The sequence below is a fragment of the Manis pentadactyla genome, chromosome 17, assembly GCF_030020395.1.
Source record: "Manis pentadactyla isolate mManPen7 chromosome 17, mManPen7.hap1, whole genome shotgun sequence".
NCBI lineage: Eukaryota > Metazoa > Chordata > Mammalia > Pholidota > Manidae > Manis > Manis pentadactyla.
Window position 1 is genome coordinate 61,537,333 of NC_080035.1, and position 24,836 is coordinate 61,562,168.

Consider the following 24,836-nt stretch of genomic DNA (forward strand, 5'->3'; position numbering starts at 1 on the left):
TAATTCTTAGAAGCAAATCTTTAGAACTAAGCTAACTGATACAATATCCCCTTAATGCTCACAGCTAAAAGCTCCCCTCCTTTCTGTTTTTCTTACTAGGCATGCTGTTCAAAGATTCCTCTTAAATGGAGAGCTTCTCTGAGAAACTGAAACAAGAGTTTCCTAATGAACAGCCTACAAGTGCTAACACTAACAGCACACTTAGAAATCCCATCCTGCCCCATCCCTCCTTAAGCAGCCAAGCCTGCAGACTCATTAAAATTTTAAAGCCCCAGAACAAAGCATCATTTCTGAATCCCTCCAATCCGATCCTTTACTTAGCCAGGGAAGCCCACCAGCCATGACAATTAATGGGTTGTAATTCACTGAGAGAAAGCCCGGACAATGGGGCAGCCCCATTTTCAGATCCATACTGAGGGAACCAGTTATGATTTATGTTAATGAATGGTATTAATTTTCTGATAAGTGCACGACTTTGGTTATGAAGCATCACAGAACACAACAGAAACTACATTATAGATTTATATTAAAAACCAAGACTCTGGGGCAGGAAAAACACATATTGCACATGGTGGTTTGCCATGTTCCTTGGAACATATGATTTCACAATCCCAAAGTGAGGTGGTCCCTTTTTTTACTGAGCTCCTTTAACAAGGACATACGACATTCATTTGTTCAAAAGAAAAAAAAAGTTAAGAAAAGTGAACAAAAATCATCTTACAAAATTTTTCTCAAAATGAATATTTTTTATAACAATGACAAATTTCATACAACCATGTATATACACCCTTAAATTCTCTAACACTGTGACGAATGAGGATCACCATTAGTAAGAGCCTCTCTTCAGCCTTCTTGGTCATAGAGTTTTCTGGGGAGATGCTTTGAAAATTCAAGTCCAGGGGACTGGAGGGTTCCCTCCCAGGTGCCAGGATAGAGTCTCTAGGCAATCCATCTTCTTTGTGGATAAACTTCAACTCCGTGCCGGGTGGATGGACTAAAGGACTGAATCAGAGTGTTTGTGGATGAGGCATTTTGTCTTTATCCCTGCCCCCCAAGGGATTCTGCTGTGTCGCTGTGGTTAGGAAGTCGGGCAAGATGGCCGGTAATTGGTACACATGAAACACGGTGAGCATTACATTGCTCACCTTCCTGACATATCCTTTCTCCCATGTTTTATTCCTTGACTTTCTTAGGAAATCTTCCCTGCATCTAAGAACCAAAGGTCAATTCCTGCCTGGGGGTTCCCACCACACTTAAAATATTTTCTATCCTACATGTGCTCCTTTGGTAGCTGGCACAGGGTGAATACGCATTAGCTGCTGTTAGAAGACTGCCTCGACCACTACCGAGGTCTGCAGCCTGCTGCCCGGACCTGCCCCTGCCAAAGCCCTTCACACTGATCAACTTTCACGGCGGATGTCTCCGCAGGGCTTGCCCAGGCTTCAGAGATCAGGACCCTCAGCATCAAGGAGCCAATTTTATTGTCTATCCAGTCAATTCTTTTAAGAAAACGTACCCCCCTCTCCACTGTGTATCATTTCTTTGTATCTTAGACATCTCAGGCATCCACCCTGTGCCTAATGTTGACTTACTGATCTCTTCATTCAAAATGCTCCCAAGAGCCTGTGTCCTTCATGAGACCTTTTTTTTTTCTGTTTAACCAAAGATGCACTGAAGATGCCCTCCCTGCCCACGAAGGTAACTTCTCCTGGCTCTCCTCACTCCCCACATCTGAGTTATAGCTTTTGTTATGCTCATAGGGTGAGGTCTAGAACACATGACACATGGGCCCCTCTGGTTACAGGATCTCCACATTTTACACTGTATTTTCCAAAGGCACAAATCACATAAAAAGCGGTAGCAGTCAGGGATGGGAAGTGATGTATGGGGAGGGTCACCTGTGCAATGGCCTATCCAAATGAGAGGGAAGGGAAGGCATCTCAAACTTCAAGAAGCATACTTCATAGGCTCATAAAAAGTAAATTCTGATACAATCCACTTTGCTAATGCTTTGAAAAGCATCAGGTTACTTTTCAGAATACACTGTAGCAAAAAGCAAGGCAAGAACTGGATCCTTATCCATGAAAAAGTTTTCTTTTCAAGAGTTCCTTTAAAAACATTACTGCTTCTTTGTTTAAATCCATGCAAAAAAAGACTCCCTTCTCGAGTGATTTACAGGTGCATTGTTTAAGCAATATAGGTACATCTACACTGGTTAGCATGCAATCACTTTAACTGATGGGATTATGGTTTCTCAGCATACCCAGAATGTGCTGAGTGGAGAGCTCGAGTCCTGGACTTCATGCACACGTGGCCACCAGAAGCAGCCAAGCTCCAGTAGCCCCTCTGCCTCCCAGGAACCCTCGTGGTTTCTAAGGTAACATGAGAGCACAAGAGTAATGTGAATATAGCAACTAAAGCAACCTATTTGGTGCCAGACCCAGATGCTCTGAGTAACAGAAAAGTAGAAGATCTTGATCATCAGGAATTTACAATCTAGCTCCCTGAGGGTGTGCTGATCCAATCCTGAATGCCCAGGGGCTGACATATGGTAAATGCTCAATAATGTATTAATTAATAAAAAGTATGAAAGGACAAATGGAAGCTAAGATAGACACAAATAAATTTAAGTCAAATTATGTGCCACAACCTTCAGAGGACAGTCGTGGAAGGAATTACGAAGATAGGCCCACCTGCAGTTGGGACAGAAGATACTATTTCTAGAAGACACCAACAAAAGGATGATGATGTTTCTGGAAAGCAAGGAGCGGTGCAAAAGTAGTTCCTGGCCTGTTTTCCCTGGCAGGATCTACAAGTACTTGCAGTCTTCCATAATCCCTTCCTATTTAAAATGCAAGGCAATTAACCCCTCCAGAACCACTAATCACGAGAACACTGCTGCTTGTGAGCACTTACTCTTTGCTACGCACTGATAAAAGCACCTTACATCACATGACCTTCATTTTAATCACTGCACACGTACATAATATGCAAACAGATGAAGACATGCCCATGCCAAACACGAGACATAACAGGAAAAGCCCCCTTTCTCTGCACACTTTCCAGTTCTCACTGCATCACATTAAAGCAGAAATCTGGTTTTCTGAAATGCATTTTTTTCTAAATTGAGCTTTTCATAGATAAGCCATGAAGTTAAAGAAAATCAAGAGAAAGTCAATACACACACAGGCTTGCAAGCATCAAATGGAGTCCAGCTCCATGCCAAGCACGGTAGCCCTGATTCTGAGGTGGTCACCTGAGACCACGGCTCACAAAGGCGGCCATCTGGTATCTCGGCCTTGCCCCCAGGAGGCCCAAAACCAAAATGTGGGGAAGAAACTAACCCACCACATGGAATTTGTGTTTTAAATGTAGTATTACAGATGGACTCTGATGTACGAGAACTGCAGAACGTAAGTGAAAAGCAAATGGGGAAGATTTCTTAATAATACCACTTTCGAAGGGAAAACAACACATCCCATATGTTAAGATCAAGTCAATAAACAGAGTTCTGTTTCTGAAGCTAGGTCATTTATGTTTGGATTTTGTTACCTTGAGATTGCTTAGAGACTCTGGTAAGCTAGACTACATAGCATATCTATGCCCTGAATATTTTGTAATGTGCAATAATACACTTATTCTACATTGACTTAGGAAGTATTCCAAAATAATAATAATAATAATAATAATAATAATTATTATTATTATTATTATTACGGTGTGACAACTGACTTATTTTAAGCTGCTGAACTGGTTATCCATAGTGGACGTCAAATACAGATTTCTTATTGTGTGATGAGCCAATATTCACCTTGTAACCCAAAGGAATGCAGATTAAAAGCTCCACAGTTACAGCCCATGCCACACATGGGATGTGGTTTTTGCTAAACTATGTCCAAACTAAAAGTGGTGAGAGAGGTCATTTAATAAAGTCTACTGGCTTCTAATCCAAAGCAAAAGTAAACAAAAAGTCAAACAGCAGAAGCAGAGGTCTATAGGACGTCGTGTCCTACCTGGGAAAGTGAACGTCGCCAGGCTACTTTCCTCCCTGCACTAGGCTGCGAGAAGCCAGGGCAGCACCCTGCTCTTCCCGGGGGCAGGAACAGCATTCTCCTGCCTGTCGGGAGAGCACGGGGCTCCGGACGGCTCCTCACTGCAGGGCTTCCCAGGATCCTAGAGGAGTGGGGTGGGGGGAGCAAAAACAGGCAACTCCTATGGTTTTTCCGATGAATCATTCCCAACCAAGACAATAGATGTGACGACTTGGGATCAAATATAGAGACAATATGTAATAAACTGGAAACTCTAAGTACAGTTTCCAAAGATAACCTGCCTGAAATGAAATGACTGGACACTAAAATCTGTTTTTATCCTCTGATCACCTAGCAAACTTAATCCAAGTTTTTAAGTTATTTACCAAACTAGACTCTAATACTTCTACAGGGCATACTTTGAATCACTTTAGTAACCTAAATTAGACCTTGATATTCAGTAATCTCCTTAGATCTCTAATAATCTAAATTAGACATTTCAATGTCATAGTCATCACTGTAGAAACCATTTTTATAAAACAGCCCCTATGCAACACAATTTTCTTTACAGTTTTAATACACCTAGGAACCCATACTTGTTTTAAAAGCTAGAATAATGCGTCTGAAGCATAAACCAGCCATTGGGGAGTTCAGGGGTCACAGCACACAATTTTCTTTGACAGACAAGAACATCAGACATTGGTATCTCAAGTCTGGGTTCTTCTGGGGACCAGTATTGCATTACCAGGTCTTGGGGTGCTTGGGAAATCAGACGGAGGCAGTGGTTGCCTGATGGACTTTCGAACCTGGCCAAAGAACACAGGGATGTCCACAGGAAGCCAGCAGCTAAGCCACTTGGGGGAAGCTGTGTGGTGTGACAACTACACCCCCCCCACTTAAGCCCCATTTCCCCTGCTTCTACTGCGTCCCCTACCTCCTCCTGCATTTGCCCCCAACTGTAACACATGCCCCACAGGACAAACGTCCAATGACTTCTCATGTTTTCTTCAAGGTTGCCCCATATATGCAGGTTAACCTAGAAGAATGGTTGTTTCACTGAGTGGCCCAACCCAGGACAAATAGAAGACCTGGTTCTCCTGAGGGAAACAGTGCTTGGAGGGAAATGATTGAAGAATGTGGCAACTACGTATATACACATAAGTAAGGGCAAATCAGCCTGTTGCAGCTGAATGCAAAAATTCCAAACTGACACAGAATAAAAAGATGTAGACAGGAATGACCAGTTTCTGGGTCCAAACAAACAACTGGGCCAGGCAAACCACTCGAGCCAGACATGACAGTGCTTCCAAAAGTGTCCCCTCAAATCCAGAGCCACCTCTATTTGCTCTTTAGCACATAAAAATCAGTTTAAGTATCTAATATACCTGCACACTAATGGCAGGTGTCCACCACCTGAGAACAGGACCACGGTACTCATGTAACGGGCATACCTGCTGCTATGCACACTGCAGGGACAGGACACCGACACGTGATGGTTTATCTCTGAAGGAAACAGCCAAGCAGAGTAAGATCCCTAAGTGAATAGGCATTAGTTCTTTCAGGGAAATTGCTTTATTTTTCCTTTCATTTCAAAAATACATCATTAGAGTATATGTATATGAATTATAAGTAAACAGCTAATGTCAGTTAAAAATAAACATAATACACAATAGGTAGCATGCTGTTCTGCTTATTTTGCTGAAGACGCACACAAAAATATACATAGATGATCAAACCCAGGGCCTTTACCTGAAACTGCTTTGGGCTACTGGATGGTGGACTTAAGGTGAGTTTTAACTTTCTGTGCTTCTCAGAATTTTCTGCAATAAACATTGAATGCTTTGGGGATTAGAGTGGAACATTATTTTCAAGACACAGTTTCAAAGAACAAATTGTACCATGTTCCTGAGCAATCTTTGAAATATACAGTAGATACAATTGATCCTTAATCATTGAACTGCACAACTCTGGGAGTCAGTTAACATTTCAGGGAACCTGAATCCTAGCTTAAGGGACAGTTCACCTTAGCAGTTGGCATCGCCAAATCATATAATTTGTTTATTTGCAAGCCAGAGTTCTGTATTAAGTACTCTTTGACTTTACCATGCTTTGGAAAAAATGCGTGTTTCCCATAGAATGCTTTTGTTTTGTTTTAATTAAATGTCAAAGGCTGCATGCAGGGAGAAAAAAGTGGTCAGTTTGCAATTTGATCAGTCTGAAGTTCTGAATGAGGAAAAGGACTCGGCTGCTTTGCTGTAACTGGCAGGTCTCTCTAGTTACCTCCTAGCAAAAGATGCACGATGCTCTTGATAAGCCCAAACCTGTAACACATACCTTTACCATGCACCTGGGGGCCTTCTACAGCACTATGGAGCTAGAACAGCATTAATAAGAAACCCAAGATTTCTTTCAGAGATGCTCTGCATCCTTGGGAATATGCAGTCTCCAGAAGAACAGCTTAAATTTGTGAATATGTGAATGTCAAGGCACATTTCACAAAAAGGCGGGATATTCAGTCTTGCAATATTTCGCCTTAATGCTAGCTTGCTGCTGCAGCTTAATAAGGTAGTCTCTGATGCCCCAAACAGAAGAGTTTGTTATAAAATGAATAAAAGCAGGGCCCACAAAAGACATTGGCAATGTCGACCATAAGAAGTACTTGGGGAAAAAAATTTCTTTTGTGGATAGCACTTTACTGCCCCCTTTTGCACTTTAACATCAGAACAAGTTTCTGCACACACTTATCCTGAAACCAGAGAGAGAGTGGGGTGTAGTTTAAGGTGTCAGGTTTATACAGAGTGAGGTTACCAGATACCCCTGCTTGGAGTTGCAAGTAATTACCTTAAAACTTCCAGCCAGTGCACTACTACCTTCTCTGTGGCTTTAAACCTCTGAGAAATAAGGTAGTAATTGGAGGCTTTAACTGACACTTTCTGCCTTATTCGAATGTGGATGGTATGGAGACAATGCTTGTTTTCACAGGTGCCACTTCTTTCACACTTTTCCAAAACAAATATCATCTGCAACATGAACCTGATTTATTCAAGGGAAAGAAAAAGGGGCATAAAAGCAGGTTATACAATTTGGGACCATTAAAGTATGTGTGTGGGGGTATGCTTTTCAAACTTCATGCCAATGACAAGCAAAACCTTTTCAAGAAAAGGAAAGACGAGAAGCACATTCATTCAAACACGCTGGGAGCCTGTGTGTCACAAACCAGTTCAGCAACTCTTCAAGGTGAGGCGACAGTCTGCTGGCCGCTTCATTTTGCAAACACTTGAAGAAAGTATTAAACTACAGACTGAAGTTTTACGTATGAAATCCTAATCTGCAGTGGACAAACGAGGGCCCCATTTGTGACCCAAAGGCCTCAACTTGGACTTAAAAGTCTGTATGCAGCCCTGTATACTTTTATTTAATCTTAATCCATTTCCCTCTGTCATTCTACAATTACTGTACAAGTCAAAATAATATTAAATTTCATGGCCCCCAATGCTACACAATTGAATGAAAACTGACTCCTTTTGATGTTAATCTTGTTTTCCATAGGTGATATAATGCTCGAAACACTGGTGACTGGAGTACATTTTATTTTAAAAGGCTTAAAGATAATATTCTCATAGTTTGAACTTTCTTTCAGGAAAATAACACAAGTATTTGTTTAATTTTTATCTGTACCATGATTTTCACTGTAATAAAACCTCCAATTCACAGAAGGACAAGCTGAGTTTAAAGAGGTATCTTCACCCCTAAGGCAAACCTTAAAGGTGTGATGTCAGCTATCACTGTTTCCTGTTCACAGGTTCACAGGGACTTGATGATGTCTGCCATGGAATTAAAACCAAAAATTAACCACCTACCTCAAAACAAAAAAAAAAGAGAGGTTACTTATGGAACTGATCTAATCACCCTGTGTCTCAAAACTACCCCCACCCCCACCAAAAAAAATAATCACCCAAGAGTTCTGCAGCCAGGTCAGGCAAAACTGGGGGACTTGGAATGTAGGGCTGGGAGCTGCGAGGTGCAGGGGGAGGGTGGAGGGGAGTGACTCACTGGGGCCAGCCCTTGTCACGCCGGCTCCTTTAGCGTAAGGAGTATTTCATAACCCTCCCAGGCAAGAGACGGTAGAGATGCTTGCCCAACTGTAATTTGTTTGCACCTGTACGGTCTTGTTCCAAACCATGCTTTTAGCAGGAGTCTATAAAGGAAGGTGGAACTCTTTGTTATTTATTCTGGTGAGGTACCAGAGACAGAAATGGCTTTCACATAGAAAGAAATTCAGAGGGCATTTCTAGCTGGTTTTCTGTTGTGTTAGATCTAAGTGTGGAGAACCATTTGCTCACCTACCTGAGTGGGAAAATCACAGAGATGAAAGGTCTATGTAAATCGTACAGGGAGTGAGCTGGCATTTAAAAACTCCAAGAAATGGAATTCAGATCTTAAGTGCACTGCGGTATCTCACTCTACCCAGTTAGGGTATATCTTTCCTATCAAGCCTTCCTATCACCACTCTTTTTTTTTTAACTTCAAAGAATTTTGCCTATTTATAAAGACAATGTACCCTTGTTTTACAGGCAAATGAAACCTCCCCCTTTAGTGGGGGATACAGCACTGAGAGAGTGCTCACGAGGGGGTCCAGTTCCAGGTCTTTCCGCTAGAGTTGGAAGACTCAGTTGGCTGTTTATCCCCGGGCCTTGCACAGAATGGGTGCTGGATAGGTGTTTCTGTAATCATAGAATGAAAACTTCAATAAGGGTTAAGAGACAGAACCCTCTTTGTTCTCTATTGATACAAGAAGATGTTCCCCTTGCCCGTCAAGTGTCAGTCCACCACCACCATTTAAAAGGCTGTGTTCAATCACCTTACAACCCCCTAAACACTGCCTCCTGGACACTTCTCTCTTCCCGGGCCCCAGGGCAGGGGCAGGGATACTCTGCTGTGGGTGGGCAGATACCACGAGACATTTCCTGCCATCTGTCATAGCTTGGTGGGGGAAGAAGAGAGGTAAGGGAAACCAAGCAGTCTACCTGGCAGCCACGTCAGCGCTGCAACCACCACAAAGGCGGAAGAAGGGACTGAATTACTGACTTCCACACAGATCCCCTACACTATGTATCTCATGGTGCGCCATTTTAACTTTATAGGCAATATGCTCCTTGCTTGATCACCACAAACAGCCTGGAATTAACTTGACCAAAACACAGAAGCACACCAAAAGTTAAATACCCTGGCTATTCAAAGAGGCTGCTACTGAATTAACCTGAAGGGCACTGGCTAACGCGAGATGAGGAGCTCTGAGCTCTGAGGGGAGGGAGGGTCTGCTTGTCTGAGACCGCGGCTGGCTGCTAGGCCAACAGGTAAAAAGATGGTGAGTCCAGGGAGAATGCAAACGGAGAGGTTCTCTCTGGCGGCAAGAGAAGCCCAGGCTGCCCAGCTTCCTGAAACAAACCACTCCAAACTTGCAGAACATCAAAAGCCAGATGGGATGCGCTGAATGAATCCACGGGCAAGAAGCCAGAATCCCAGTTTGCCGTAGAAATAGGCCTGGACTTGATTTGAGTCTTCTCAGCTCTGACAAGCTGGAAGCTGGCACAGATCCCAAAATCCAAAATAAAATGGCATTTAATTGTGACTAGACTCTAAAAAAGATGTCAGACTATCTCCTTAGTTTGACACATGCTCAGCATCTAACCAAATGCAATTCTCCTTGAAAATCTGACCCCTTTTTCTCCCAGCAATGAAATGACCAAACACTTAAATTTTTAAAAGGAAAATTAGAAGGAAAGGATATTCAGTCAAAGCAGTAATATTATATAATTTCATAACTGCCTAGTTTCCATTGGGTAGAACCTTGTTATTAAAGATTCAAAGGATTCACTTAGAACTGCACGTCTGTCACAGGAAAGACTATATGAGTCAAGATGGACCAGGGAAGAATTATACCCAAAACTTCCTTTTTATCCACCTTGTATGTTCTGCCTTGAGCAAATGTACCCTTAATCATGCCCATTGACCACGCGCTTTACAGTTACCCACATACAACAGCAGAAGAAAAAGCAACAGAGCATTAAGAGGTGGGATTCAAGAACCAGAGTCCTGTAACTGGGTTCAAATGCAGATTGTACCACTGATTAGCGATACAGCCTTGGGTAAGTTCGTTAACCAGCCTGTGCCTTGGTTTCCCCATTGGTCTTACAGGGATCATAAAAGTACCTCCCTCAAGATTGTTACTACGAAGGTTTAATGAGTGGGTATTTGTAGAGCGGTTAACAACAGCAGCTGGTCCACAGTAAGTGCTATATACAACTTGTTAAATGAAACAACCTGTCACCAGGTTTCTAAACAAGAAATAGCATGTAATATTAATCAGAAAACGCTACAATGCCCACCCCTACAGTTTGCATTCGTGTATGAGTTCAACAACCCAATCTCTTGCCTTCACCTGTACTAGAATACACAAAGTGGGTCAGAGCCCAGGACTCCCTCAGTCCGTGATGGAAAAGGTGAATGAGCATGCCCATGGTTATAAATGTTACAACGCTCAGGGGTAGGGAGCAAAGAACATCTGATTTATAGAAAGGAAAGAAAAACGTGCTTCATAGAGCAGAGGAGTCTTAAGAATGAACAGAAGTCTGGCAGATGAATGAAAAACAATATAACATCAGATACTTTAAAAGGTGACTGCCATGCTATAATCTTTATTAATTTTATTTTTATTTATTCTGCATCTGTATGTGGAAGGCAAACTGAACCATAGCCAAACACACAGTAGAGATTCAATTAATTTTTATTAACAATAGCTGACATTTATTGCTTCATTGTGCCAAGCACAAAGCTCAACTTAAAATCCTGACCACAATTTTATTACTTTTACTCAGTACTATTAGATTATTGTCCTCATTTTAGACATGGGACAACTGAGTCATAGAGGATACTCTATTATTACACAGCTAAAAAAACTTCTCAGATGGGATTGGGTTCAAACAGCCAGATTCCAAATCATGTACTTTTAGCTAACACTTGCCCAGCTGTCTTTGCTTTATCGGACTGCCCAGCTTTACCATCATTATCACATTTGGAAACAAACAGGTACTCCGGCTCTCGTATTAAAAAGGCAGCCCGCTTCACTGGGTTAGCGTCCCGCAGGGTCTACCTGTTTCATTTGTGGGATGCATCTTTGAACCTTGCTTGGACATATGAAATCGCATGAAATAATGTAGCTGCTCACAGATGTACACTTTACAGACCCACATTGCCCTTAGCTGAAACATTATCACTTCCACTTGCTTATGGTGTTCTTCATTTCCAAGAGCCACTGTGACCTTGCTGGGAGAGCCTGATGTCTCCCAAGGCTCAGTTTCCCTCCCCTGGGCTGAATCCCGTCGCCCCTCCTGGAGGAATGCCATACCCTTCCTGTGGCCACTGCGCTGGGCTCCCATGCACTGCGGCACGAATGGCGGCTGCGTCCACTGGGGATTCCCTCTTCTCACTTCAGGATTTAAGTCTCTTGAGGGTACAGACTGTACCTTTTGGTTCTCAGAGCTTAGTAACAGGCACACAGTCAATACATGTTGAATAAATCAATGAATTCTCCACTGTGATCTAGATGACCCCTGTGGTCTCCAGCAAAGCACGAATGGGGGCAGACAGCGGAAGGCAAGGACCGCTGATTCCTTCAGAGGTCCCAAAACAGCCTTTCAGAGGAGGAGGATCTAATGCTGATTTCTTTTTCCAAAAAAACGTTGATCTAGGGCAATGGCTTTCTCAAGGTGTGGTCTCAGACCAGCAGCATCAGCTGAGAGCTTGTTAGAAATGTAAATTTCAAGTGTCACCCAGACCTCAGGAATCCGAAACTCTGGGGCAGGGCCCAGCAATCCTGTTTTAACAGGCCCCGCAGGTGATTCGGACGGACGCGCTAGAGCCGCTGTTCCAAGCGTAGAGCTCAGGAGCACGTGGTATGTTAATACACACAGGCAGCCACAGACACACAGCTGGGTTGTCTGTTCACCTGAGGAACACCTATTGGATGTCAGTGCTGGCTGGTAGGTAGACTGAAGAAATGAAACAGTCTCATCCCTGCCTTTTAAGGCCAGGGAGGGCGGTGAAAGGGATTAAGACCTGCACATGAATCATGACAGTGCAGTGTTTAATGTTCCTCCTATATCATAGGTATTTAACTAAAGTGCTGTGGGATTACTGAGAAAAGATGTAAAGAAATTTTGCCTGATCTACATCATATAAAGAAACTCATGTAGGGGAAACTGAACTTTATTAGACAGGGTTATAGTGAAGATTCAGTTTCCCAGAGAGAAAGGGGGTGTACGGCTTAGGAGAGCTTGTTTTTATCTAAAATGTACCCAAAATATGGTTCTGACTGGTAAACAAAAACAGGTATTTTCTCATTTCTTCTGCAGGTAGACACATTCTGAGCTGGCCTTGACCACTGACTGGCACTTAGTAGGCGGTTCAGACTGGGCCAGATGTTTTCAGGCCAAGGAGCCAGCCTAACTGGTGGGAAGAACAGGACGGACATTCTCAGAGGGGGGACCACACTGTGCCTGGGGTTCCTCAGCTGGAGTACAACATGCAGAGGCCAGGCTGGAAGGGGACATTTCAGATACCCTGACTCTGCGGGTCAGAGGCTGTAACCTGTAAAGAGGTTCAGCATCCTGCAGGGGCGCAGAAAGGGCGGGGGGCAGCAGAGGGAGCGCACCACACACACACAGCCACCCACCAGCCCAAGCCCCAGGACTGTCTGTAATCACTTTCCTCTAATGTAACAAACACATTGACTCTACCAGTTTCACAAATGAGTAGCACTCATCGATTCTGGGTGATAGGGAAGAATCTGTGCCTGAAAAGGCAGAGTCACGCCGGGGGGCAATGGGGACTTAACTAGACTGGAAGACCCACACCATTAGGGCTGTAATTAACACTGGATGGAACCGAATTTAAATCAAGAAAATGAACTGGACTGTTTAGTAACTGGAAATAAAAAACAAGAAGAATCTATAGTACTGAAGAAAACGAAGTTTCAAAGCAAGGCAGATCACCTGTGGTTCCTTCCCAGGGCCCTGAATGTCCACCACGGAGCTGTGAGAGGGTTCCCTGTCCACACTTTAGAAAAAGGCCATAGCAAACTATTAATACTGCCAACGTTGTCTTCACATTTTGGTTACCAAATTGCTAAGGGCAGACACAACTTGTTTTTCTTTAATGGATCATTCCCCTACTATGCTTTTCATTTGAAATAAACAAGTATGCACTCCCCAATCACAAAATGCTTTGGCCTAGAATTACATATTTGAATTTATACAAGAAAAGGAAAATAAGAGCCTCTGCTGATTCTCTGTTGGAGCAACAGAAATAGGTCTACCTGGCACTCCATGTGCATGGAAAACATCTCATAATTGATCACCTACTCTTTCCACTGGCTCACCCGATCCAACCATCCTTACCTCTAACATTTCTGAAATCTGTGCTGAAGGACACAAAGCCCAATGTTGGATGACAGCAGTAAACAAGTGGCAGGGCTTTCCCGCATGTTTCTTTAATCACTTTAACCTCATTCCTGATAGAAAACTGGAGGCCAGGGCAATTCAGCTTCTTCTTTTGTCATTTGCCTGCCATGAATATGCACCAGTCTGCATTTGAAAAGCTGAAGGAGGCCGCAAGCTTGCAGGACATTTATCATGCTCTGTTCCCTGTTAACAAGCAAATACTTTAGCTGAATGGGCCATTAGCAATCATTGTCAAATGCAGAATGCAAGGTGCTTGGATGTGACCAGCTTGTAAATTAGGAGGTACGGGGGCGCTTCTTTTTGATGAATCTAGACAAGTGCAATGGATCTTTTGATAGAGATTATGGAATAAAGCCAGGGAGAAAGGTAGAGACACAGGCACTGGGTATAACAGGTCTCTGGGCAATGATTTTTTAATGTTTTTAATCTCCAAAAGCTACATAGTAATGACCAGAAAAGCAGTCAAAGAGTGCAATAAATCCATAGTCCAAAGCAGACTATCTGGTCAGCTTGAGAGTTAGGAGGAAAATCAATGAAATGGGTCAGGATCTCTCGAAGATCTCCACACATCCACAGAATGTGTTCATCTAACAGGCCCATGCTGCTGTTCCAAACCCCCTTGACCTGCTCCATCAAGACACGTGGGGTGTCTGCGGCTTGCAGTAGCGTCCACGTGCTAGGAAAGAGTATAAAACCTAAGTGTGATTTATTCCCACTAGGATGTTCAAACACAACAGTAAGGTATTAACAAAGGGCCACGTGGTGGAAGCTGCCCGGGCTGAGAGTGGGGGTGGGGGAATTGATAAGGGCCTGGCTATACCTGTTTGAGTGTTTTAAACCTACCAATAAAATTAAGACAAATGTAAAGGAAAGACATAACTGGCTTAGGCGACGTCCGGAAAAGAATGTGAACCCTGTAGTACTCAGCCAATGAGGAACCAGGGGAGGGACTCGCGTACTAGGAGATAAATTATTGGCGCCAAACTCCCCAGGTGTGCCTGCCCACCAGACACCCGATCTTGCAAGACCGTCATTAAAGCCTCGCGCCGCTGTTCGCTGTGACTCCGTGTCCACTCATTGAATTTGGACCAGTGAGTGTTTCTCACACACGTCTCAAGAGTTCAGACTCTCCAAAGAAATGCTGAGACTTTTCTAAAACGCCAAATGGGAGACAATAAAGCAAGTATTTCCTTTCTGGCTTGACCCAACTGCAGATGTCACTCTGCATGTAACTGAATCATGGCTTCAATGGCTTATTTTGTTTAATGCCTAAATTGGAAAGTGTGGAAGGTAAAAAGAAAAGTACAGCTTATTTACAAGCTTGTTTGGGACAGAGGGCAATTAAGATTCAACAGCATGGTTATTGTCTATTCTTAATGCTAACATTTTTATTATCATCTCATCTATATGAAGGACCTCCATCCCATTCAACTCAAACATCAAAACTCACATCTAGGAGTAAAATATCACCTGGATAGAGCGCACTAGTTAGGGCATATTGGATGACTACTGATTTGAATGAAAACTCAATTCCCCCTTTTATTTATTTTTATATATTCCTTTCCAGGGTAGTAAAGACACAACACAGAGAAGAGCTCTCTGGCTGAGGGAGAGGGACAATATGCAATGTTTACCTTTGCTTCTCCCACGCGGTGTGAGATGGCCCTGGCTCTGAAAGATGGCTGAAATCAAAAGGTCTCTCTTTTCTTTTCATGTAACTCCAGTCCTACCTAGCCCCTCTGGGTCTCTGTTCCTTCCCAGCATGTCCCTGCCTGAAGCCCAAATAGATTAAGGCGAGGACCGCCGAGGGAAGTTAATCCTACAGATTGGCTGCCGCTGTTAGGCCAGGAGTTAAAAAGGGAAATCTTGCAGGCCTTCACAACTGCAGTGATCTGAACTTTTAATCAGCCCCAATCTCAATCTCTGAAAAAGACAGTCAATGAAATCTACCTTTACCATATTATCCGCCACCAATGAGCAAGAACTGAGCAGCTTTTCTTCCCTGCTTCAACCATCCCAGGCCACAAGTAGAGCTTTCATACTTTCTAATCCTAGTTTCCAACTCTGTGTGGTTCTCACATAATAGCCAACAGCCTGGAGCAAGGGCCTCCGTTTCTACGCCCTTTCAGAGACGTGTCATTTCCAACATCAAGCTAATCTATATGTTGCCATGGCTTCACCCTTTATCTGCCTTTACATCCTATGAACTGCATGGATTTACCACATTATTTTTATCTGAAAGACAGAAAATGGTGGTTTTATTGCCATACAATCAGATTACTGCTGCTGGTTTCTCTATGCCTTTTTACCATGCTTCAATCAAAGGGGATCAGTTTCTTTATACTCTGCCCTTGATTTACATTACATCTGTAAAGACCTAGACTGGGTTGTAATCCCCTTATTAACTATGACCAGGGTTGATTTGCCTAAAAATAAAAGCAAATTGTGTCAGACCCTTTCACTTTGTTTTTGATTCGGAACTACAAAATGGATTACTAAAGAAATCTTCAGAGTTCACACAGCTAGTATAGTACTGAATTTAAAATGAGAATTAAACGAGTTAAACAGGGGAGCCGTGTCAACGGCTTACATTTTCCATCACGGGAGAAGGGCTGAATTGCTCATGTCTTTGTATCCGTTAGCTCTGGAGAGACAATGAAGCCACAGGAGCTTTCCCAAGCTGTTTGGCGCACTGTCCCACTCGCGATCCTTCCTTCTTTGCGTTTCTTATATTCCTTTCCCGGCCCCATTCTAATTCCTCCCCGAAAAAAAAAGGTTGCAGGGAGCTCTTCCCTGAAAGAGCTAATTCCTGAAGGAGAAGCTTATAGTTCTATGGGTTCTGCATATTTTAATCAAAATATTTTAAACAGATGAACACTCCTATTTAAGGCTCTACTTTGCTACACAAAGGGTGAGCTCATAAGCAAATCTATGTAGATGTATGATAAGTGACCTGAAAAACAGGCTCTTTATGTCAGCAGCAAACCGAGGCAGAGATGAGGCAGAGAGGGGCCCCATTTTAATCATTTTCCATGGAAGAGCCCTTCGTTTGCTTACTTTGCAGTGGAACAGTTTAAGAATAAAGTTTTGATAAAATGTTAAAGAAACAGCCTTCCTTAAAAAATGTCTCTTTTACTGAGGGTCGACAGCCTGCTTTTCCTCCCCGCTGCCACTCCCATTCCTATGACGCATCATTGCAGTCAAGCTGGGATCGCAAATCGTTTCCCATTAGACAGTCGCCCCCGGGAAACGTCGCGCTAAGGTAGGTGTCACACTACCTCCTGGGAGCGACCTGAAGCATTTCAGTGGAAGGCAAGGGAGCAGGCAGCTGCTGCCACCGCGCTGGGTCCCTGAAGGTAATTGCTGTGCTCTCCACCAACCAAAGGATTCACCTCGGGACACTTGGAGCCGCGGCGGGGGGACGGGGGGCTGACGATAAGTCATCTAAATATACCAATTATTGTTCAGTTGACTCCAAGTAGAGAAAGCAATCCAATCTGTAGTTTTTAGCTGGTCTGGGGATGCCAGCTAATTCACCTGTCTTCCCAGACCACAGTCAGAACAATTTAGGAATCTTGGGACTTATTTGCATTTCTTTGCATCGTGAGGACAAGTGTCAACAGCTACGCTTTGTGAAAGATTAAGAACCAAGTGCTTAACAAATCATCTTAACCTCCGGCTCCTGTTTCTGAGGCTTGAAGCCGTAATTGCTGAGGTTAAAAAGTGCAGTCCCTAGCTAGACACACGATTCCCAAATAAATTCTCTTCTCGCCTGAAAAGAGGGCTACTGAGCCCGGTGTGAGATGTCGCGTCAGCTCCGTCTTTGTGCTCTCGCTGGTTCGGCTGTCCTATGGAACAGCGACAGTCCATTACCTATAGTTTATCATCCTGACAAAATGTGCGGAATGGGGATGTGAAAGCACTAACAATTCCACCCCTGGTGCTTTGTGCCTTTTTTCTCTCTATATTAAAACCGACAAGATTAACCCAAATGCAAACTGTGGAGCATAGTTCAAGGGGCTATTCAATCAGGGCTGAATGTGCATTTGTTTACCTACAAAAATAAGAATTTCAGACACAATGGAAGGCAGACTGGCTTATATATGGCATTGAATGGACTGTTTAAACAGCACTATCCATTGTAGTTTATTTTATCAATCTTTGACAGGTCCGTATTTATTCAGAGCCTGACCGTGGTGGCGCCCATGTATTATAGGTTATCTGGATATTATCCAGCCATTCTTTTGTATCAAGTCAATCAATATCAGGAATTCAGTATTATGTAGGGGGAAATGACATGGGAAAAGGAAAATGCCTTGACTAACTAGTATGTGGTACACAGAGAACAGCACCCCTAGACGTACAAGCTTAATTCTCAATTGAAATTTTCAACAAAGTCCATGTAATTCATTTTAGAACATCATACTAATATCGAGTTGGTTCACTCTAAAGTGAAATTAATATTTGTAGAAAAAGAGCTCTTTTATTTTGGCACAAACACCATGCTTGGAAAAAAGTGTTCTAATGAAATGTTAATTGGAAATGAAAGCCAAGCTTTAACATTTTCTCCCAGTTAAAAAAAAAAAATAGACTAAACAACCTCAATGGCTACAACTGATGCAACTCTGCAGAGCCTATGGATGCGGAGAGAATGAATGATTCACTGACAGGCCAGTGGCTAATATCTTGGTATACAGAACTTCTTTTGATGCTGCATAAACTCTCAGGGATGTGAGCAGCAGGCAGTGTGATTAAAGCAGTGATGAAGACAGTGAATTTACAAAGGATTTTCTGGACCCTGTATCCAACAGCTGCTTCAAGCTCCCTATGTCGACCACCTGCTAAAAAAGCTGACCTCGAATGAAACAAATCTAATTACTGATGTTGCTTCTTTACAAATGAATTGTTCCTTAGTTCATATGAACTGATGTGAAACTTCAGGGCATTTAATTACCTTCCTGCCACATCACATTTATTGACTGAAACTTTTCCCTGAAAATAAACATACAACTTCCCCAAATAGAGCTACTCTTTGGCTCCAGGGTTTTTATTCATCTCAAACTTAGAAAAGGCTCTTTGATATCATTTCTCCAGGAAGAAACCTTTCTGATCTCTCAAGCTAGCATTCAGCTGCATACTTTACTAAGTAGACCTTTTCCAGGGACAAATTATCCAGTCCTCCAGGGCAGGCCATTATCATGAGAATTTAAAAGAAATTCTACTCCTGAGGACGGCAGCAGGCAGGCCAACAGAGGCATCAGGGCAGGGAAGGCAGGCTTCTCCAAAATTCAGGCCTCCCTCCAGCAGGTCTGTAAATCTATGGACACGGCTCAGAAAAACAGATTAACCCTTATCATCAGGATGGTAAGGAAATACCATTCTCCTCTCCTGCCCCTCTGCCACATATTAGAAAAATAAGATGTTAATGTCGTTAATGTCTAAACCTTAGGTTGAAATAATTATTTCTCTACTTTTTTTTTCTGAGAAGGTATTTCTAATCCTTCTCCCCAAAACACACCAACTAACAGTTAATATAGAAATACATATACTGAGCTGGGCGCTGGAGGGTTTAATGGGAATTTACTTATGTAAGACTTAAATATAAACATTAGGTCCTGACGGTGGGGGGAGGGGTGGGGAGGCGGAATCGGCCCCTCAAGACCGTCGGTCAGGGAACAGCGCCAAGTGGAGAGGAGCAGTCAGCCTGGGGGAAGGGGTGAGGCCGGCGCCGCGAGCACTGCGCGTGTTAGAGTGACCTCTGTAGGCGCAAGGCGACACTGGCCGGCCTCGTCCCCGCTCCCGGCCCATTACCGGCCCGGCTCGCATCGCTGGACCCGGCTGCGGCGCGCGGGACCCAGCCCGGCACTTTCCCGCACCCCCTGGTGCCTCAGGATTCGGTTTCTGTGTGAAGATGTCATTGCCTCTACTTTCTCAGCAAATACAGCATCTTACGTTAAGGCAATAAAGGCCATGCAAGATCAGGCTACACGGAGGGGGGCTACATTGAGTAACTTTTAAGTTTGAGCGGCGCTCGTAAATGCCATCTGGCATAGTATACATCCTGCAAGAATTTCTGTTTATCCGATTTACAGCTGTGACGTTTCTTGCCTTTGTAACAGGGAGTTCTTGGTAAACATGTTGGTAAATTTGTAATTTACCACTTTTAAGAGAGTGGGTATAATTCTTTAATTAAGATGTGCTTTCTAAATTAATCCCCCATCTCTTTGCTCTTTATTCTTTATTAAATCCACGGCCAACTTGCTCAAGCTCAATTAGGTCACTGACTTTATTTCTGATCTCAGGAACAGCCGATGTCTCCATACTTTCTCCAAGTTTCCCACGACTAACATTCCATGGTTCTGTAAAATACTTTTGGCTAAATCGAAATGTATCCCGAGAATGAGGTAATACACAATACTGAATGCGTAGATGGCTAATTAGGAGTCGTGGCCACATGGATTTAGGGATGGATCGCCTTTTCTAAATCCCAGATGTGCTCTGGTGGCTCGCACTTGATCTCCGAAGGCCTGCCGTTCCCCCCGGCTGCGCTGTCTGATAAAAGATCCCACCCCTGCCCAGGCATCCCAAGCGCGAGGGCTTCAGGAACGGTGTCGCCTGGGCAGGGCCTTACGCTTTTGCAAAACGCGTCCTTAAAAATCAAGTCGGCTCTCGGGATCTCATAGAGTTCGGGGCCATTGGTTTGGAAACGAAGGGAGAGGCCTCCCCGTAGACGCTAAGTCCAGTCCCCGGGCATGTGGAGAGGGCTCGCCTCCTGGTTCTCCCGCGGAGCAGCCCAGCTCCCCGCGCATCCCCGGGCAGGCGGCGCCTAGGCGCGCGGGCTCCGGGGCGCTGAGGGCGGCCCAAGGACCACAGGCTCGGTTCGGCGGGCGCTCCGCTGCCCCGCGCCCGCCGCCGCCGCCGCCCACCCGCGGGGGCCGGACCGACTCCGGGGATCCTCGGGAGCGCAGCATCCCCGCCTCTGCCCGGAGCCCGCAGGGCCTGCACGCGGGCCAGCCCTGTCTGTGGCCTTGTTCTCCGTCTTCGAAAAGAAGCGAGGGTCATGTACCGCCATCGGACACCTACCCGGACCTGACACGCGAGCCTCCAGGGGCTTTTTAGAGCCGAGAAGCTGACGGGGAAATGGAAGGTGGGGAGGGCGTCCCTTAGGGCCGGCACCCTGGCTAGAAAGCCGAGAGAAAAGTCGCCAAGTGCAATAAGGCGGAAATGGGGGACAGGGGACTGGGTGGTGCGGGGGCACCCGAGGCTCCAGAAACAGGCTGCGAGGCTCTGCAGCCCGACCCTTCCTCCCGCCCGGATGGTGCGCGCGGCGGACCCCGGGGGATCGCGGACACCACTTACTTGGAGTTCGAGGAATTCCAATAGATGGGCTCTAAAACTATCGATCTGGAAATCGCAGTTCTGCATAAAACCATCAAAACTCCCCAGCAGTACTTCCACACGGAGTCCCTCCTCGCGGCCATGGTCAAGCCGCTCCCAGCTCCGCGCACTCCGGGCGGCGGAGAGACGGGGCGCGGGCCTGGGGCCCCAATCCAACGCGCAGAAAAGGCGGAGACCGCAGGCAGCTCCGGGGCGCGCCGAGCAGCTCCAGCGGTCTCCGAGGCGGGGGCGCTCCCTCGGGGCCCTCAGGGCGCGGGGCGGGAGCGCAGGCGCGGGGCGCGGCGGCGCGGCGGGCTCGGGGCTCCGGGTCGCCGCGCCGGACGCAGCTCGGCCGGCCGGCTCCCGTGCGACTCCAGGGTGCCGGGCGCGGGCGGTGGGGAGGGCGCGCGGCCGGGACACAAAGACGGAAACGACGCGCGGGCGACGGGCGCTGTGCCCCGAGCAGGGCCGCTTCGCACTATAAATCCAGGGGGGCGGGCCGTGGCCCGAGCGTGCGGGCGCCGCGTCGGCGCGGTTCCATGTCCCGGGGCGCGGAGCGGCGAGGGGCGCCTCCGGGCGCGAGGGAGCTTCCCCAGGCCTTGTGTCTCCTGGCCCGCGGAGCAGGCAGGAGGACTCGGTCCCCGCCGCGGGCGGCTAACGCGCGCGAGCCTTTGTGTGCGGGGAGGGCGCCGGGACCGGCTGTGCGCGCGGCTCCTCACTCCAGCCGGAGCCGCCGTCCCCGCCGAGGAGAGTCAGCGCCGCCGGCGCGCTGTCAGAGCACTATAAACGTGGGGCCCCGCCCCGCGCCGCGCCTCCCATTGGTCTCCGCGCCGCAGCCTCTCGCGGGTTGGGCATCCCGCCCGTCCGTCAGCCACCCCCGCCCGGCATTGGGTGCCTCGAGGCGGGGCGCCGGCTGACAGGTGAGTCCCGCCCCCGCCCCGGCGGCGGCGGGAGCGGAGCCAGGGACTCAGCTGGGGCTGCGCGTGCACCCGCGCCCCCGGAGTGGCTCTGCGGGCCTGCAGGGCGGGCCACGGGGGAGCGGGGCCACCTGTCCCCGCGCCCTTCCTGCCTGGCAAGTGCCCCGACTTCAATGGAGGGACAACGTCGAAACTTTCCCCGCAGAGCGGGCCGCGGTCCCCGGTCCCCGCGGCTCCTCCCATAACGCAGAGTCCGCTCCCCTCGGACCTAGCGCAGCCCTCACGCGCATCTCTTCGCCTCCCGGCCAGGCCTCCGGGCGACGCGCCTCGCACATGGTTTCGGTACCGAAAGGAACCGGGGCCGACCTGTCAGCGGGCTGGACGCTGCGTGACGACCCCGGGCCTCAGTCGTGCTCGCTCTGCGGCGCTCACTTCCCGCCCGGGCGGCACCGACAGGCGTCCGCGGGACCCTTTCCTTGATTGGTTTCCGAGATACACTCAGGCGTCCCCAAGGTGACCGGGAATTCAGGGGGTAACGGTGACAAATAGCGCCGAATGGAGCGGTGGCAGGAACTGTTCCCTGGGTCCTGGGAGAAGTGCCCGCGTCGAGCGGCTGGGACGCGGCTCGCCGGCTTCCACGGACCCACAGCGCCCACTAGCGGCTGCGGGGCCCCACCGCGCGATTCCGCGCGCCGAGCCCAGAGACCTTGGTGAATGAACCACGGCGCGCAGGACTCGGCAGAAATACAGCCGGTACCACTTGCACAACTCAACGTTTGAAAAAAGAGAAATATGCCGCATCCCTGCAAGATGCTGAAGAATCCTGTGTACGCCAGATTTAATATTTCAAACGCAACGAAACGGACAGTATTTCTCTAAACTACTTTTGCAGCAGAATTATCCACTAAGCTAAATTTAAAATACATACCAAAACATCTCCTGGATGCTTACTAGTTTTTTCTTTCACTATTCTAACAAATTTTGAAGATGTTTATGCTACATTGAGTGTTCGTTTTTCGAAACAAGTTAATGTACAGTTCAACTGGAAGTGTTAAAAATTTGTAAACTAGATCTAAAACATTAAGGCACGCGAGGTACCGAATACATCCATATTACTCCAAATAGATTTAAAGGAAACGACTTTCTTTTACGCAATTACTACTTTCGAATAAGCCTCCAAATACTTTTTTTGAAAAGTCTTAAAGACTGGAAACCAACCGATTTGGCCGAAATCTTCGGCCAATTCCCAGGACGACTAAAAAACCAGGAAGGAGCAGACAGTATTATTCATAAAACGTCACAAGAGTGAAAAAGTAGTCTTTTAAAATTAGCTCAAAACATCTAATTCATTTGAAATAATAAAGCTAGCTTAACGATCTTTTAAAAGAACTAAAGCTGAGTATCTCAGTACCACTTTTCAAACTTAGCAAACTTGAGTGTGAAACTTAAATTGTGACTTCTTAGTTCTTATATCCTCTCTCCAAGTAGACTAGAGGAAATAAAGGAAATTAGCATTGTCTGAAAATAGCCCTGGCTTCCAGTTTTAGTAAATCAAGATACTCTTATTATATCTAAAGCATATTACCTTGGGAAAAATGTAAATATACATATAAAAATTGCATTTAAAAAAACTCGTGTATTTGGCCAAAAAATAAAATCCTAGATTCCTTTTGTGTAACTTTAGAGTGTGTGCATATGCATCCTTTTACTTTCAGTGAATATGGAACGATTAGCCCTAGAGACTATGTGAAAAGCATTGGCAATAGCGACTTCAAGATGCTAACTTTCCAGTGCTGCTTAGATGAGTAACTAAAACCATCACATCAAGCCAGTTATATGTTATTGTACATATATCATGCCAGGCAAAAAATTAGTCATATTGACATGTACAAGGCAAAGCTGAAATTTTAAGAGCAGCCAGATCAGTAAGTCCCATCACTTTAGTACCTTTGTATTTGGAGTTCATTTTACTTGAATTGTTAGACCTATGGTTGTTTCTAAAAATCGTTATTTTTACCAGCATTTTTAAATCCATCAGAAAATGGGATTTTAGTTCAGCTGAGGATGTTTTCAATTGATTCTAAAAGTCAAATTAAAACTTTGGGGATTAGCGATACTATTTCAATCATAAAAGTTTATAACGACTTGAACAAATGCAGAATGAGGTGCCAAATATAAAGGTTGGACCTCCAATTTGTTGAGAGCAATCAATTTTGCCCAAGTAAATGCACCTTACTAGCCATGTTTCTGTCCCTTTCATGCCCAAAAGGGGCATGTTTTGGTCTTTAAAACTTTTAGTTGTTCCTTACATATTCCTTATACAGTCAGTCATACATCAATTCTAAGATGTACTTGAGAAGATATTTTTAACGTAACTTCTGTAAACATGGAGGAAGCCTTATCTAAATAGAACATTACAGAAAAAATACTGAAATTTGATGTATGTACATTGATTGTTGTCTAAGCCATGAACTTTCTGTGTGGTTGTAAGCCTCTAAAGCTGTTTTAATTTTCTGGCGTTGCACGCAATTTATTTCATAACAGTCACTGATGTTTAGAACTCTTCTGCAAAAGACACTTTGCTCAGTTACTCGAGGGGAAGACCCTATGAAACCACAGTAAAATAAAACCCATTCTTAGATCAGTTTTGCCATACACTCCTCCATCTATCTGCTTCTAAATTTTAATTATTACACATTGAGGCATCTTAAATTAGCTTCTCCTTATTTATGAGTTTAGCAGGATATGTATAGGTTACTACATTGGGATCCTGAGCAAAAGAAAATCTTCCCCGTTTTGAAAATTTAGTGACAACTCATACCTCAGAGGCCACAAGGGAATATTCCTTATAGATCTAAAATATCATTATTTGCCACTATAGTAGTTATTTAAATCTACAGCTCCATCTGTCATTGCTTCCGTAACATCAGTGCAAAAGCAGCATATGTGGTAATAGTTAGGGCTCCAGGTAACTTGGGCACCTGTAATGA

At 45.3% G+C, this 24,836-nt stretch overlaps 1 protein-coding gene across 1 annotated transcript in view; it reads right to left on the reverse strand.

Annotated features, from left to right (window-relative positions):
• Positions 1-21,075, reverse strand: part of EFNB2 (ephrin B2) — a 40,151-nt gene extending 19,076 nt beyond the window's left edge. The window contains exon 1 of the mRNA XM_036893671.2: positions 20,912-21,075. Coding sequence (XP_036749566.1) covers positions 20,912-21,033 — 122 coding nt within the window. The 5' untranslated portion in view covers positions 21,034-21,075. The remainder of the gene's footprint in view (positions 1-20,911) is intronic.
• Between the last annotated feature and the right edge of the window lie 3,761 nt (positions 21,076-24,836).